The following is an 18,216-nucleotide window of genomic DNA, read 5'->3' as shown; positions in this document are numbered from 1 at the left end:
GGGTCCGTGAGTATAATAATGGCATGGTTTCCTCTTATGTACAGCTCTGCAGATAGTCTAGGAGATACCTGGCAGCACAGGGTCACCGCGAGTCACGAGTCCTTCTGCCCCTGCAATTGGCAGCACTGCCCCCTAGATGTCACATGGATTTGTGGCACTTGTGAGAGAGGATCCCCAAAAAAACTCCCCTATCATCACCAAGATCTTTTCTTAATAAACATTTCCATACATTTATCCCACAGCAAAAATTTAAGGTTTTAGGATTTATTATTTACAGAAAGTTAAAATATATTCACTAATTATAAAAAGATACAGTTGCTATGCAGAGCTATGCGTTTCCATAGTTACAGACTAAAAGCAAAGCAAGCTGTCCGATCTGTCAGTCATCTTCATGTGGGAGGAGGGTCAGACTACACCTGCTCTGTTTGCAGTCTGGTACCATGACGACACATACGTCTGCCCTGCAGTTTGATTCTTGGATTTGCTCAGAGGAGGAAAATCATTGATTTGGAAATCAGTAACAGGTAAAGTCCTCGCGCTTTTGGCCAACGGAAAGTCTCCAGTTTTTGGGTGCCTGATGTTTGTCCAGTTTCCTCTGGTTATTTATTTTTGGCCGTGAGATGTTGATCTGGAGCCGATACGTCAATAGTCACAAAAATCACAAATACACAGAAAAATAAATACCACGTCTGTTAGTATTCCAGTATTTGGGGATCCGCAGCGAGGGGTCGGCTCCATGCCGCACCCACCTGGATGGTCCGGAGATGATGGAGAAGGAGGAATCCGAGGAACATCCCGGGATCTAGATAAGTGCCCCCTAGTGAGCGGCTCCGGGACTGCTGCAGGGGCCACAGAGGAGCAGAGAGTCCAGGAAGAAGGGCTCATCCATAAGAGACTTCTCACACCTCACACAGGAGAAATGCTCTGCGTGCCACGACTTCCCATCATACTGAGGAAAGTGCTCCGAGAAGATCATCTGCAGGAGGAAACCGGAATATAGAGGTCATATACCTGTACATAGGGGGCAGTATTATAGTAGTTATATTCCTGTACATAGGGGGCAGTATTATAGTAGTTATATTCCTGTACATAGGGGGCAGTATTATAGTAGTTATATTCCTGTACATAGGGGGCAGTATTATAGTAGTTATATTCCTGTACATAGGGGGCAGTATTATAGTAGTTATATTCTTGTACATAGGGGGCAGTATTATAGTAGTTATATTCCTGTACATAGGGGGCAGTATTATAGTAGTTATATTCCTGTACATAGGGGGCAGTATTATAGTAGTTATATACTTGTACATAGGGGGCAGTATTATAGTAGTTATATTCCTGTACATAGGGGGCAGTATTATAGTAGTTATATTCTTGTACATAGGGGGCAGTATTATAGTAGTTATATACTTGTACATAGGGGGCAGTATTATAGTAGTTATATTCCTGTACATAGGGGGCAGTATTATAGTAGTTATATTCCTGTACATAGGGGGCAGTATTATAGTAGTTATATTCTTGTACATAGGGGGCAGTATTATAGTAGTTATATTCCTGTACATAGGGGGCAGTATTATAGTAGTTATATTCTTGTACATAGGGGGCAGTATTATAGTAGTTATATACTTGTACATAGGGGGCAGTATTATAGTAGTTATATTCCTGTACATAGGGGGCAGTATTATAGTAGTTATATTCCTGTACATAGGGGGCAGTATTATAGTAGTTATATTCTTGTACATAGGGGGCAGTATTATAGTAGTTATATTCCTGTACATAGGGGGCAGTATTATAGTAGTTATATTCTTGTACATAGGGGGCAGTATTATAGTAGTTATACTCTTGTACATAGGGGGCAGTATTATAGTAGTTATATTCTTGTACATAGGGGGCAGTATTATAGTAGTTATATTCCTGTACATAGGGGGCAGTATTATAGTAGTTATATTCCTGTACATAGGGGGCAGTATTATAGTAGTTATATTCCTGTACATAGAGGGCAGTATTATAGTAGTTATATTCCTGTACATAGGGGGCAGTATTATAGTAGTTATATTCCTGTACATAGGGGGCAGTATTATAGTAGTTATATTCTTGTACATAGGGGGCAGTATTATAGTAGTTATATTCTTGTACATAGGGGGCAGTATTATAGTAGTTATATTCCTGTACATAGGGGGCAGTATTATAGTAGTTATATTCCTGTACATAGGGAGCAGTATTATAGTAGTTATATTCTTGTACATAGGAGGCAGTATTATAGTAGTTATATTCCTGTACATAGGAGGCAGTATTATAGTAGTTATATTCCTGTACATAGGAGGCAGTATTATAGTAGTTATATTCTTGTACATAGGGGGCAGTATTATAGTAGTTATATTCCTGTACATAGGGGGTAGTATTATAGTAGTTATATTCCTGTACATAAGAGCAGTATTATAGTAGTTATATACTTGTACATAGGGGGCAGTGTTATAGTAGTTATATTCCTGTACATAGGGGGCGGTATTATAGTAGTTTTATTCCTGTACATAGGGGGCAGTATTATAGTAGTTATATACTTGTACATAGGGGGCAGTATTATAGTAGTTATATTCCTGTACATAGGAGGCAGTATTACAGTAGTTATATTCCTGTACATAGGGGGCAGTATTATAGTAGTTATATTCTTGTACATAGGGGGCGGTATTATAGTAGTTTTATTCCTGTACATAGGGGCAGTATTATAGTAGTTATATTCCTGTACATAGGGGGCAGTATTATAGTAGTTATATTCTTATACATAGGAGGCAGTGTTATAGTAGTTTTATTCCTGTACATAGGGGGCAGTATTATAGTAGTTTTATTCCTGTACATAGGGGGCAGTATTATAGTAGTTTTATTCCTGTACATAGGGGGCAGTATTATAGTAGTTATATTCCTGTACATAGGGGGCAGTGTTATAGTAGTTATATTCCTGTACATAGGGGGCAGTATTATAGTAGTTATATTCCTGTACATAGGGGGCAGTATTATAGTAGTTATATTCCTGTACATAGGGGGCAGTGTTATAGTAGTTATATTCCTGTACATAGGGGGCAGTGTTATAGTAGTTATATTCCTGTACATAGGGGGCGGTATTATAGTAGTTTTATTCCTGTACATAGGGGGCAGTATTATAGTAGTTATATTCTTGTACGTAGGGGGCAGTATTATAGTAGTTATATTCCTGTACATAGGGGGCAGTATTATAGTAGTTATATTCCTGTACATAGGGGGCAGTATTATAGTAGTTATATTCCTGTACATAGGGGGCAGTATTATAGTAGTTATATTCCTGTACATAGGGGGCAGTATTATAGTAGTTATATTCCTGTACATAGGGGGCAGTATTATAGCAGTTATATTCCTGTACATAGAGGGCAGTATTATAGTAGTTATATTCTTGTACATAGGGGGCAGTATTATAGTAGTTATATTCCTGTACATAGGGGGCAGTATTATAGTAGTTATATTCTTGTACATAGGGGGCAGTATTATAGTAGTTATATTCTTGTACATGATGGGCAGTATTATAGTAGTTATATTCTTGTACATGATGGGCAGTATTATAGTAGTTATATTCTTGTACATAGGGGGCAGTATTATAGTAGTTATATTCCTGTACATAGGGGGCAGTATTATAGTAGTTATATTCCTGTACATAGGGGGCAGTATTATAGTAGTTATATTCCTGTACATAGGGGGCAGTATTATAGCAGTTATATTCCTGTACATAGAGGGCAGTATTATAGTAGTTATATTCTTGTACATAGGGGGCAGTATTATAGTAGTTATATTCCTGTACATAGGGGGCAGTATTATAGTAGTTATATTCTTGTACATAGGGGGCAGTATTATAGTAGTTATATTCTTGTACATAGGGGGCAGTATTATAGTAGTTATATTCTTGTACATAGGGGGCAGTATTATAGTAGTTATATTCTTGTACATAGGGGGCAGTATTATAGTAGTTATATTCCTGTACATAGGGGCAGTATTATAGTAGTTATATTCCTGTACATAGGGGGCAGTATTATAGTAGTTATATTCTTGTACATAGGGGGCAGTGTTATAGTAGTTATATTCTTGTACATGATGGGCAGTATTACACTATAATATATGGTTGTTATCCCTCCTCACCTCATCGCACCCGGTACACCGCGGCCTCTCGCTGTCACAGTAATGTCTCCCACACCAGAGGCGATTGTCTTTCCAGAAGTAGATGAGGTTGACCAGGGGCTCTCTGCACTGGCAGCACATGAAGCAGGCCGGGTGCCATTGTTTCTTGTACCCGGCTCGGTCGGCATACACGGCTGGGGCATCAGGGGGTAGAAGGCTCTGGCAAATCTCACATAACTAGAAGAGGGAAGAAGAGATAATGTCACTTGTTCTGTTTCTGTAGTCGGGTGATGATTATTTCTTCCTTCCTATAGAGACTTGCAGATGGTTCTACAGATTATATCATTACTTTACATTCAGGGTTGTGGGAAAGCTGGGTGATTCTGCACTCACATAGTCCTTCTTGCCGTCCTCCTCCGCTGTGCTGTTCTGGTCTTGCTTGGTGCTACATGGTAAGGCCACCTCGGCCACCCCCATCACGTCCTCCTTGTACTGCTTCACAAAGGCCTCCATTGCAGCCTTCTCCCCCTCAGTCCTCAGTCCTTTGCAATGCTGGGGGTTGTAGTCATAGGCCGGTAACTGCTTCACTAGCTGCAGGCGTCGATACTGCGCCCCTTCTGTGCCGGCTACGGGCTGCAGCTTCTTAGGGATTAGCTCCATATATCGCATGGCCTGGAGGGAGAAGAGCGGCATTATATAAGCTATGGGGAGAGCTCATGCTGCAGCTCTCTCCCCCCTCTCACAGCATCCAGTCACATACCCTGCGTGGACAGTAACTGCAGCTGCTTCTCCCTCTCTCCCTCCTCCTTCCTGCCTTAAATATACTTCGGTTTAGTTGATATTTGTGAAGATTTAGAATTAAACTACAGGCTGTGAAATACTGAGGAGGATTCCTCCAGAATCCTACATGGGGGACAGTTTCACATGCAGCTCTCTCCCCCCTCTCACAGCAGCAAGTCTCTTTGGGCTGGGAAGGTCCACACCATAAAAGTCTCTCCCCACATTTGAGACACTTGGCAGGTAGGTATTGTGGGGTACATGAGGGCAGGGACAGTTTTAGAAAAAGTGGGGCCCCTGGGCAAAACTAAAAGAGGGGCCCCAAAATAAAACTATTTTATGAACAGTCACATTCGGTAAGAGGCTCCCTTTAGCAGGGGGCACCTTTGGGATAGGGGGTCCTGGGCAAATGCCCAGTTTGCCGCCCCCTAACGCCAGCCCTGCAATACTAGGAACATAAAGGGGTGGATTAAGGGTAATAATTTTTGAGGTCTGAGCGGTCTCCTCTGTCCAAATATTACAAATTCCTTGATAAGAATGGACAATAAATTAAATGAACCCTCATGTCCATAGGATAGTGAATGGGTGAGGGTCCCAATGGCAGGACCCCGCAGATCTAACATTCACCCAAAACATTTTAATGGCTGAAATATCCCTTTAAGGCATTGAGTAACATTGTATCACTGTGTAGAATCCCTGACAATAGTGACTTGTACCAGTTTTTGGTTGAGTCCAGTGGGTGCCCACTCATAGGTGACAGTGAGGAAGGTGGGATCTTTCCGGGAGGTAATGGGGTTGGTGATGATCATACGGTTCCTCTTGTAGACCCGGGCCCCTTCACCGCCTTTCACACGGGCCGTCAGTCCTGAATAGCGGGTGTCAGCCAGCAGCTGCCCGATCCGGTGGTCCTCCTCCACCTCTGTGGGCAGCGCGTGGTCCTCCCAGGGGCACTGACAGAGGCCGCAGGATTTCCTGCAATTACAGAATATGAGATATATAAGAGAAGAAGAAATCTCCGGTCATCAGTTACTAATTATTGGGGCAATGGTGCCCATAGGGGCCACTCAGCTTTCCGCAGATACCACTCTGCCCAGGTGACTGTCAGTTCTAACCCTAATTATATGAAGCAAATGGGGAAAATAAACAAACAGCTCAAATAATACCGCCATACAATGCAGGTGAAGAAATCCCGCCATACAACGCATGTGAAATAATACCACCATACAACGCAGGTGAAGAAATCCCGCCATACAACGCAGGTGAAGAAATCCCGCCATACAACGCAGGTGAAGAAATCCTGCCATACACCGCAAGTGAAATAATGCCGCCATACAACGCAGGTGAAATAATGCCGCCATACAACGCAGGTGAAATAATGCCGCCATACAACGCAGGTGAAGAAATCCCGCCATACAACGCAGGTGAAGAAATCCCGCCATACAACGCAGGTGAAGAAATCCCGCCATACAACGCAGGTGAAGAAATCCCGCCATACAACGCAGGTGAAGAAATCCCGCCATACAACGCAGGTGAAGAAATCCCGCCATACAACGCAGGTGAAGAAATCCCGCCATACAACGCAGGTGAAGAAATCCCGCCATACAACGCAGGTGAAGAAATCCCGCCATACAACGCAGGTGAAGAAATCCCGCCATACAACGCAGGTGAAGAAATCCCGCCATACAACGCAGGTGAAGAAATCCCGCCATACAACGCAGGTGAAGAAATCCCGCCATACAACGCAGGTGAAATAATACCGCCATACAACGCAGGTGAAATAATGCCGCCATACAACGCAGGTGAAATAATGCCGCCATACAACGCAGGTGAAATAATGCCGCCATACAACGCAGGTGAAATAATGCCGCCATACAACGCAGGTGAAATAATGCCGCCATACAACGCAGGTGAAGAAATCCCGCCATACAACGCAGGTGAAGAAATCCCGCCATACAATGCAGGTGAAGAAATCCCGCCATACAATGCAGGTGAAGAAATCCCGCCATACAACGCAGGTGAAGAAATCCCGCCATACAATGCAGGTGAAGAAATCCCGCCATACAATGCAGGTGAAGAAATCCCGCCATACAACGCAGGTGAAGAAATCCCGCCATACAATGCAGGTGAAGAAATCCCGCCATACAACGCAGGTGAAGAAATCCCGCCATACAATGCAGGTGAAGAAATACCGCCATACAACGCATGTGAAATAATACCGCCATACAATGCAGGTGAAGAAATACCGCCATACAATGCAGGTGAAGAAATACCGCCATACAACGCATGTGAAATAATACCGCCATACAATGCAGGTGAAGAAATACCGCCATACAATGCAGGTGAAATAATACCGCCATACAATGCAGGTGAAATAATACCGCCATACAATGCAGGTGAAATAATGCCGCCATACAACGCAGGTGAAATAATACAGGGTATTTTACCATAATACATCACATACATAACACTATAGTCTATTAAAGTAATGCCGGCATACAAAGCACAAATAATACCACCATAGAGTGCTCAGATAATGCCGTCACACCCCACATACATATAATCACCATATGTCATACAAATAAACCACAAAACAGTGAAAACCACCGATAAGTGCTAAAATGATCCTACTATGCAGTGTTCACGTTACATCCCCAGAGAACCGCACACACATATTACCACCATATATCACATACATAACACCGCAATAAACCATAATCCAGTGAATAAATAATACCACCAATAAGTGCTAAAATGATATTACTATTCAGAGATCAGCAGCATAAAGTGCTCAAATAATACCGCCATATAATGCATAACTAGTGCTATCATAGAGTGCTCCAATAATACCACCATATAGTGCACAACCAATGCCATCATAGAGTGCTCATATAATACCGCCATATAGTGCATATCTAATGCGATCATAGAGTTCTCATATAATACCGCCATATAGTGCATATCTAATGCGATCATAGAGTGCTCATATAATACCGCCATATAGTGCATATCTAATGCGATCATAGAGTGCTCATATAATACCGCCATATAGTGCACAACCAATGCCATCATAGAGTGCTCCAATAATACCGCCATATAATGCATAACTAGTGCTATCATAGAGTGCTCCAATAATACCACCATATAGTGCATAACTAATGCTATCATAGAGTGCTCATATAATACCGCCATATTGTGCATAACAAATGCTACCATAGAGTGCTCATATAATGCCGCCATATAGTGCATAACTAATGCTATCATAGAGTGCTCAAATAATACCACCATGTACTACATAACCATTACCACAATGGGTTTCAGGTAATACAATCAGATGATAGAGTATTAATAATACCGCCATACAGTGCTTATATAACAGCATAGTGGAGGACCAAGGCTCATTGCCCCTTTTCCCCTATAACACAGTGAGTGAGGGGATGAGGAGGCGCCGAGGGTCTACAATGACTGCATCACACGTGTCCTAACAGGAAGGACTTTCTCAGACATCATTATAAGATCCCTTTGTCTGCAGCAGACAGGACAGATATCCTGGGGGCAGGGGGGCCGCATGTATAGAGCCCCCCACCATAGAGACAGCACTAATATCCTGGGGGGCAGGGGGTCCGCATGTATAGAGCCTCCCACCATAGAGAGACAGCACAGATATCCTGGGGGCAGGGGGGCCGCATGTATAGAGCCCCCCACCATAGAGACAGCACTAATATCCTGGGGGGCAGGGGGTCCGCATGTATAGAGCCTCCCACCATAGAGAGACAGCACAGATATCCTGGGGGGCCGGGGGGCCGCATGTATAGAGCCCCCCACCATAGAGACAGCACAGATATCCTGGGGGTCCGGGGGTCCGCATGTATAGAGCCTCCCACCATAGAGAGACAGGACAGATATCCTGGGGGGCCGGGGGTCCGCATGTATAGAGCCCCCCACCATAGAGACAGCACAGATATCCTGGGGGCCGGGGGTCCGCATGTATAGAGCCCCCCACCATAGAGACAGCACAGATATCCTGGGGGCCGGGGGTCCGCATGTATAGAGCCCCCCACCATAGAGACAGCACAGATATCCTGGGGGGCAGGGGGTCCGCATGTATAGAGCCCCCCACCATAGAGAGACAGCACAGATATCCTGGGGGGCAGGGGGTCCGCATGTATAGAGCCTCCCACCATAGAGAGACAGCACAGATATCCTGGGGGCAGGGGGGCCGCATGTATAGAGCCCCCCACCATAGAGACAGCACTAATATCCTGGGGGGCAGGGGGTCCGCATGTATAGAGCCTCCCACCATAGAGAGACAGCACAGATATCCTGGGGGGCCGGGGGGCCGCATGTATAGAGCCCCCCACCATAGAGAGACAGCGCAGATATCCTGGGGGGCAGGGGGTCCGCATGTATAGAGCCTCCCACCATAGAGAGACAGGACAGATATCCTGGGGGGCCGGGGGTCCGCATGTATAGAGCCCCCCACCATAGAGACAGCACAGATATCCTGGGGGCCGGGGGTCCGCATGTATAGAGCCCCCCACCATAGAGACAGCACAGATATCCTGGGGGGCAGGGGGTCCGCATGTATAGAGAGACAGCGCAGAGATTCCTGGGGGGCAGGGGGTCCGCATGTATAGAGCCTCCCACCATAGAGAGACAGCACAGATATCCTGGGGGGCCGGGGGGCGCATGTATAGAGCCTCCCACCATAGAGAGACAGCACAGATATCCTGGGGGCAGGGGGTCTGCATGTATAGAGCCCCCCACCATAGAGACAGCACTAATATCCTGGGGGGCAGGGGGGCCGCATGTATAGAGCCTCCCACCATAGAGAGACAGCACAGATATCCTGGGGGGCAGGGGTCCGCATGTATAGAGCCTCCCACCATAGAGACAGCACAGATATCCTGGGGGGCCGGGGGTCCGCATGTATAGAGCCTCCCACCATAGAGAGACAGCACAGATATCCTGGGGGCAGGGGGTCCGCATGTATAGAGCCTCCCACCATAGAGACAGCACAGATATCCTGGGGGGCCGGGGGTCCGCATGTATAGAGCCCCCCACCATAGAGAGACAGCACAGATATCCTGGGGGGCAGGGGGTCCGCATGTATAGAGCCCCCCACCATAGAGAGACAGCACAGATATCCTGGGGGCAGGGGGGCCGCATGCATAGAGCCCCCCACCATAGAGACAGCACAGATATCCTGGGGGGCAGGGGGTCTGCATGTATAGAGCCTCCCACCATAGAGAGACAGCACAGATATCCTGGGGGGCCGGGGGGCCGCATGTATAGAGCCTCCCACCATAGAGAGACAGCACAGATATCCTGGGGGCAGGGGGGCCGCATGCATAGAGCCTCCCACCTTAGAGAGACAGCGCAGATATCCTGGGGGGCAGGGGTCCGCATGTATAGAGCCTCCCACCTTAGAGAGACAGCACAGATATCCTGGGGGGCCGGGGGGGGGGCGCATGTATAGAGCCTCCCACCTTAGAGAGACAGCACTAATATCCTGGGGGGCAGGGGGTCCGCATGTATAGAGCCTCCCACCTTAGAGAGACAGCACAGATATCCTGGGGGGCCGGGGGTCCGCATGTATAGAGCCCCCCACCATAGAGAGACAGCACAGATATCCTGGGGGGCAGGGGGTCCGCATGTATAGAGCCCCCCACCATAGAGAGACAGCACAGATATCCTGGGGGGCCGGGGGGCCGCATGTATAGAGCCCCCCACCATAGAGAGACAGCACAGATATCCTGGGGGCAGGGGGGCCGCATGCATAGAGCCTCCCACCTTAGAGAGACAGCGCAGATATCCTGGGGGGCAGGGGGTCCGCATGTATAGAGCCTCCCACCTTAGAGAGACAGCACAGATATCCTGGGGGGCAGGGGGTCCGCATGTATAGAGCCTCCCACCATAGAGAGACAGCACAGATATCCTGGGGGGCAGGGGGTCCGCATGTATAGAGCCCCCCACCATAGAGAGACAGCACAGATATCCTGGGGGCAGGGGGGCCGCATGCATAGAGCCTCCCACCTTAGAGAGACAGCGCAGATATCCTGGGGGGCAGGGGGTCCGCATGTATAGAGCCTCCCACCATAGAGAGACAGCACAGATATCCTGGGGGGCAGGGGGTCCGCATGTATAGAGCCCCCCACCATAGAGAGACAGCACAGATATCCTGGGGGGCCGGGGGGCCGCATGTATAGAGCCCCCCACCATAGAGAGACAGCACAGATATCCTGGGGGCAGGGGGGCCGCATGCATAGAGCCTCCCACCTTAGAGAGACAGCGCAGATATCCTGGGGGGCAGGGGGTCCGCATGTATAGAGCCTCCCACCTTAGAGAGACAGCACAGATATCCTGGGGGGCCGGGGGGCCGCATGTATAGAGCCTCCCACCTTAGAGAGACAGCACAGATATCCTGGGGGGCAGGGGGTCCGCATGTATAGAGCCTCCCACCTTAGAGAGACAGCACAGATATCCTGGGGGGCAGGGGGTCCGCATGTATAGAGCCCCCCACCATAGAGAGACAGGAGAGACCAGCCCTGACCTTATGTGAAAATTCCAGACCTCAGACCCAGAGGCTGATTATATCCACAGAAGCCATGAAGAATGCCCGGGCTTATGTCCGCTCTGATCCCTGGATGCCCATGTCATAGCCCCATGCCCATGTGAGGTGGTGAGCCCGTGCCCTTCAGATGCCTTCACAAGGGCAAAAACTACTGCCCCGACCTAGAACTGCCCCAATACACAGAAGCAGCTTTCTGTTAGAGTTTATTGTAGGTGATTACTACAATGGGTCCAGACAGGTTCTGTTACTTTACGCATTGGATACAATTGTATCCAGAGGTTACAAAACCTGTACACAAATAGTCCTGCTCTTAGCTTAGAAGTGGATACACATGTGTCCAGGATAAACAATGCTCTAGAATCTAAACAGCTCGGACTCCAGACTGATACATTGTAACAAACTACAAAGGAGATTGTGCAGAGCATTGTCCATTATATCTACAAGTATATTCTTCTTTACTGACACAGGATCTGTAACTGTAGAGTCAATTGTATTCAGCCTAGACAATGCTCTGTGAGCTAAACAGCCGGGAATACAGACTGAGACATCGAGGCTTATTTACTAAGGGTCGCAAATAGCAATTTTGTCGGACAGTTCGTCGTTTTCGGGGATTGACAGATATTTACAGGAAGATGGTGAACTCCGGGAACCTGAGCCGGGAAACGACAAGCAGGATATCGGGCGCACAATATTATAAAATCGCGGAACAGTGCACAATCGTCTGCACTTTCGGTAAACTCCAGCGGATGGGTAAATAAATGTGCCCCATTGAGCATCAAACAGAGTATGGGGCAGATTTACTTACCAGGTCCGTTCGCGATCCAGTGGCGCATTCTCTGCAGTGGATTCGGGTCCGGCCGGGATTCACTAAGGCAGTTCCTACGACGTCCACCAGGTGGCGCTACTGCGCTGAAGTTCCCCGGAGGCGCGCTGGAATGCCCTGAAATTCACCGGTCTATTCCTGGTGAAGGTAAGTGTAATTTTCGCAACACATTTTTTTTCTTAAATGCGGCGTTTTTTCCGAATCCGTCGGGTTTTCGTTCGGCCACGCCCCCGGTTTCTGTCCCGTGCATGCCAGCGCCGATGCACCACAAACCGATCGCGTGCGACACAATCCCGGGGCAATTCAGGAAAAATCAGCGCAAATCGGAAATATTCGGGTAACACGTCGGGAAAACGCGAATCGGGCCCTTAGTAAATGAACCCCATTGTATCAAGTTTAGGTCCAGGCTGTTTGGCTTCCAGAGCATTGTCTAGACCGAGTACAATAGTATCCTGCTGTGTATAGGAATCCTGAATATATCTGCTCTTATCACTGACAGCAAGAAGAGTTCTTGAAAATGGTAAAGAATTTGAATAAAACACAAAGTATATTTGAAATAATTGCAGAATTTTCAGTTTCATTTTTTGTTTTCTATAAAACCCATTGGAATTTTGGATCTGTTGGCGCTGGTTATGCAGACAGGGGGGTGTCACGTCGCCTGCGGTCACGGCCCATCACCATCGTGTAGACCCGACCCTCCGACCTCCTCCGTATCAGAGGAATGAGAAGCGCGGAGTTAATTGAGGCGTTTACATGCTGCAATTATCCGCGGCTGAAGACCCGGCGCGGTGTTTTTATCCGAGCGCTCGCTCATTACTTTGTAGTTTTGTGAGTTTATCGCCCGCTTTGCGTCAGTGATCAGTGGAGCGTGCGCAAGACCTCGCAGACAGCTGGCGGAGTACTTAACGCCGCAGATTACAGGGAGCGGCCGGATAACAAGTCAATATGTTTCCCTCATTCTCGGAATTACTCGTAGAACCAGATACGCTCCATAAATTGCTTCATTATTGAGCCGCCGGATGGATACGGAATATTCATTTGTGGCGCTGCGGTTGTAATGGACATGAATCGGCGCTGGTTCGCACACGTCTGCGGCAGATCATCACTATTAATAATTTACAAGGCGTCTTCTGAGCGCGCGGCGTCCATCATCCCGCAATGGCGCTATTATGGGATCTGTTTATGTCACTTTAATTCTCTCCTTAGTCTTTGCTCTCATGTCTGCCGCTCGCTGCTCAGACTCCGCACCGCCTCGGGTCACTGGTTCTCTACAAACGCTCAGCCCTTACAAGGGGTTGTCACATAAACAACACTCCGTAGTGTCAGTGCTCGGGGGTCCGACCTCCAGCGATCAGAGAGAGGGGAACCAGACCCCCCGCACGAGTCCTGCAGTCCTACAAGGTGCATACCGCCATACTGTGCTCATGTAATACCCACATATAGTGCTCCGATAACATCATCATCATATTCATTCTGATAACAGCGCTTGTGGTCTTCTGGGGATAGGAGGGGGGTGCGCCCTGTGACCTAACATGGGTCAGGCAGACACATAGAGGGTCCGTCTGTCAGGGGTCCGTCATCACCTGGCAATAGGGCCAGCGTTAAACAAAGTGGGGCCCCAAAATAAAACTATTTTCTGACCAGTCAGTAGGAGGCTCCTTTACCCCTGCACAATAACAACACTTTGTAGCTTACAAACAGTAGTAGGTAAGTATCTGAAATATGGGATTGTAGGAGAATTTTATAGGAGATAGACAGATGATAGGTAGATTGATGATCTTTAGGACAGGGGGCCCTGGGTAAATGCCCAGTTTGCTGCGTTCTAACGCCGGCCCTGCCTAGAATCAAGATACAACATCTTATTAGAATCCAAATTAATTTCCTGATTATTCTTCATCGTTGTGATCTAATCCGATCCCATTACCTCCAGGAGTGTGGTAGGAATCCCGTGCATGCCCCATGACACCTGGCACAAGGGGGGCCCCGCTCTGCACCCGGCTGTCCCATTGGCATCTGGAAAACAAGAGGACACCTGTAAGATCTGAACACTTATGTCTGCACACAAGTAATCATCCATGTTATGTACTGTTATCATACCCTGAGATTATATATCAGATGGCATCATGCCCCCCTCCATGGCACCATCCTGTACTTGGTGCCCCCACCACTGCCTAACTTTACCCGCTTCTACTTTATGTCTTATCCTGCACAGATTGTCACTTATAGAATAGTATTGGGGTGAAGGCCTATCTGCAGACCCCATTGCGGTGCCCTTGAGATACATTGTAACAGCTCGCACAGTCCCATGTGTCAGGTGGAATAGCAGTGATGGAAGTGGAAGGGAATGTCCCCCATCATCCGCCCCACACAGGACCCTCACGTAGCATCTATTTTAACCTGAGAAGATTAAACATGGTGTAAGTTACCCAGATAGGCATGTGCTAATCCGCCCCCCTCTGCCCCCTCTGGAGCTATTGTCAGGCTCCATTGTGTTAGTGGAAGGGGTTGGGTCACTGGGCTGGAAGCTCTGGCAGCACGGTCCTGGGAAATATGTCATGTCACATGAATTCATTGCAGCCGTCACCTCTGTCACAGCAGACAGAAATAATCCTGGCAGCGTCTACCAGAACTCACGGACTTCACCAAACCCGGAAAAGTTTTAGATTTTTACATTAAAAAATTCCTCACTTCTCCTGAGAAGCAGCGAGACTAGCGAAGAGGAGAAACTGATACACAGCACCAAATCCCCTGCATCCTACAGCCAGAGCCAATGGTTATACTTTCATGCCTGTGGCCACCACTTCCCTGCAGATAACAGCTCAGCTCTAGTAAAGTGAATGGAGCTCAGCTGCAGTACTACACATAACCAGTAGACAAGGGGGGCGCTGTTTTTGGAAGGAAGGAACATCCAGGAGCTGAGAACTAATGATGTCAGACTTAGGCCTCTTGCACACTAGCGTTGCGTTTCACGTGCGGGTGCAATGCGTGAAAAACTGACGTTTTGGCTGCGTTTTTGTTCCATTTTTCCTTGGAGTAATTTGCGTTTTTTTTGCGTTTTCGGCGCATTTTTGACGCGCGATTCAATGGGAGACTCGAGCATATTTCAAAGGGACCATGGTTTGGGATTAAAATGTGTTATTTAATTGAAAAATAATGTCTTCTGATAATTTGCAAACATCGGCGATCTATTCTTCACTGTTCCGCGCGTATATTATCTCCCGACAATTTAGCAGATGTAAAGAACAGTGAAGAATAGAATAAAAACATTGTACACAGTGAACACAGGATCATTTAAGAGAAAAACACAGTGCAGAACACAGTGCAGAATAGATTACAGATGTTCGGCACATCTGCTTACTTGTCGGGAGATACGCGCGGAGCGGCGCGAACAAAATAGCATGTGAAGAACAATATATATGTGTGTGAAGAACAAATTGCAGATGTTTAAATACATCTGCAATGTCTTCTTCACACATATATATTGTTCTTCACATGCTATTTTGTTCGCACCGCTCCGCGCGTATCTCCCGACAAGTAAGCAGATGTGCCGAACATCTGTAATCTATTCTGCACTGTGTTCTGCACTGTGTTTTTATCTTAAATGATCCTGTGGTCACTGTGTACAATGATTTTATTCTATTCTTCACTGTTCTTCATTGTGTTTTTTTAATTAAATGCTCGATCGCGAGCAGGGGAAATAATGTTATTCTGGTCACCTAGCAACCCTTACGTTTAAAACGCATTGCACTCGCATTGCACTTGCAATGATTGCGAGTGCAATGCGTTCTTGATGCATCTCCATAGACTTGAATGGGGCGTGAAAAACGCGCGTGACCCGCAAAAATAGAGCATGCTGCGATTTTGACGCGCGTGCAAACGAACGCAAGCACGCGCGTTAAAAACCACGCTAATGGAGAAAGACCCATTGAATACAATGGGACAGAGTGCAATGCGAGTTCTGAGCGTCAAATGCACGCGCAGAACTCGCGCGTGAAAAACGCCAGTGGAGAAGGGGCCTAACTCAGGTGTAGTCATTGTTCTCTGATACAGACTCTGGACTTGTGTCATATTATCAGCAAGCAGAGATCTTGAAAATGGTGAACAAATGGCAAAAAACAGCTGCTGATCTCTTCTATTGTGCTGTGACCCCATTACATTGGGATTTCCTCATTTATTACTGATGCCTTATATGGGGAGCCCTTCAATCACACTAAAACGAGTCTTCAGCTGTTATCAGCACACAACATACATAACAGGAACTCGCTGGTCACTGCGCAGCCTCCCGGACCCATAAGAGACTTTAGATATCTATAGGGTCCAGTTGTGATCCCCCCAAGGCACCATGTACACCCCTATAGGCCCCTGAGCAGCCTCGCGCTGTGAGGTCTATGCGCCTGTCATCACTCGTTCTCGGTACGCAGCAGCCTGCGAAACCAAATACAGGAGGCGCAAGGCCCTAGAGAAATAAACAATAGATACAGAGGATAAAGAGATGAAAGCTAAGGACGAGCCGTAACGTCCTCCAACCAGGACCAAGAGCAATGCAGCCATAAGAACATTACACGGCTGATTTGTTACAATGTATCAGTGCAGATAGGAACCAAAGTTCTGTATTGAAGATTCATGTAGTGGAGTTATCACAAAAGATTATTTATTTGATCCATTGTAACAACTTCTATTCAATGACAGCAATCATACAACATCTCAGTGGATCTCTTAAGTGGATTTTGGAATCAATGGATCTGGGAGTCTGTCCCTGGTGAGATGTGTAATCTGATATTTGTCTATGTTGTTAGTAGCAGCAGGACTGTGATATGGATTTATATTCCAGGATTGTAGCTTCTCCAAGTACACTGGGGGTATGTCCTCACACTGCTGTGCTCTGTGCTCTCTGCAGCCAGTGTTATGTATTGTCCCTGGAGAGATGTGTAATCAGACCTCACACTGCTGTGCTCTGTGCTCTCAACAGCCAGTGTTATGTATTGTCCCTGATGAGATGTGTAATCAGACCTTTGTGTATGTTGTTAGTGGCAGCAGGACTGTGATATATGGATTTATATTCCAGGATAGTAGATTCACCATGTGCACTGTGGATGTGTCCTCACACTGCTGTGCTCTGTGCTCTCTACAGCTTGCTTGCATGTATTGTCCCTGCAGAGATGTGTAATCAGACTGTGTGTAAGTTGTTAGTAGTAGCAGGACTGTGAGGACATGCTACAAGAAGCTACAATCCTGGGATATAAAACAATATCTCACAGTCCTGCTGCTACTAACAACATACACAAAGGTCTGATTACACATCTCTCCAGGGACAATACCCAGTTGCACATCATATTGCAGTCACATTTGTGCACTGTAGGTGGCGCACTGGTGACATTATGGGGGTCATTTATCTTATTTCCCTCTTCCTTGGGCTCTTTTTGCACCTCATTTGTTTTTATAGTTTTGTGAAATGCAGAATTTATTTAGAGACTTTAGGCGCATATATTTGCACCACCCACACCATTGTTTTTCCTACACATGATCAGGACTGGTGCGTATTTGCGCTATTATTTGCATCCTTTTAGGCGCAAACATCTGTAAGTAGGAGAAATACAAAGACAAATTAGGAGCGAACCCGGATTACTGATACTCAGCGAACGCCAGCGCAAAAATGTGTCCAGATGTCCAAACGTGCCCAAAAAGTCTCCAAAATACAACAAAAAAACAGCATCAGACGAAGATACTGGCGTCCAATCACAGCCCCTTATTATATGGTGATGTATATGAGCCCCAGATCTGTATGGAAGGTCCATATGTACTGATCCAGAAGTCACAATGTAACGGCAGATGATACGTCACAGTCCACCCTGGACACGTGGTTACCCCCTCTTATTAGTAAGTGCCCCCTCTGATCCCTCCGCCCTGG

General features: G+C 46.9%; 1 protein-coding gene across 4 annotated transcripts in view; it reads right to left on the bottom strand.

Moving 5' to 3' along the window:
- Nucleotides 1-248: 248 nt before the first annotated feature.
- The window catches only part of LMCD1 (LIM and cysteine rich domains 1), a 120,936-nt gene continuing 102,968 nt past the window's right edge, over nucleotides 249-18,216 (bottom strand). For all 4 annotated transcript variants that reach the window (XM_072127470.1, XM_072127468.1, XM_072127467.1 and 1 more), the window contains 5 exons: nucleotides 14,233-14,321; nucleotides 5,631-5,886; nucleotides 4,531-4,809; nucleotides 4,159-4,374; nucleotides 249-976 (listed from right to left, as the gene is read on the bottom strand). In XM_072127470.1, coding sequence (XP_071983571.1) covers nucleotides 818-976; nucleotides 4,159-4,374; nucleotides 4,531-4,809; nucleotides 5,631-5,886; nucleotides 14,233-14,321 — 999 coding nt within the window. In that variant the 3' untranslated portion in view covers nucleotides 249-817. The remainder of the gene's footprint in view (nucleotides 977-4,158; nucleotides 4,375-4,530; nucleotides 4,810-5,630; nucleotides 5,887-14,232; nucleotides 14,322-18,216) is intronic.

The sequence above is a fragment of the Engystomops pustulosus genome, chromosome 10 (assembly GCF_040894005.1).
Source record: "Engystomops pustulosus chromosome 10, aEngPut4.maternal, whole genome shotgun sequence".
Lineage (NCBI taxonomy): Eukaryota > Metazoa > Chordata > Amphibia > Anura > Leptodactylidae > Engystomops > Engystomops pustulosus.
This window is presented reverse-complemented; position numbering and strand designations above follow the sequence as displayed.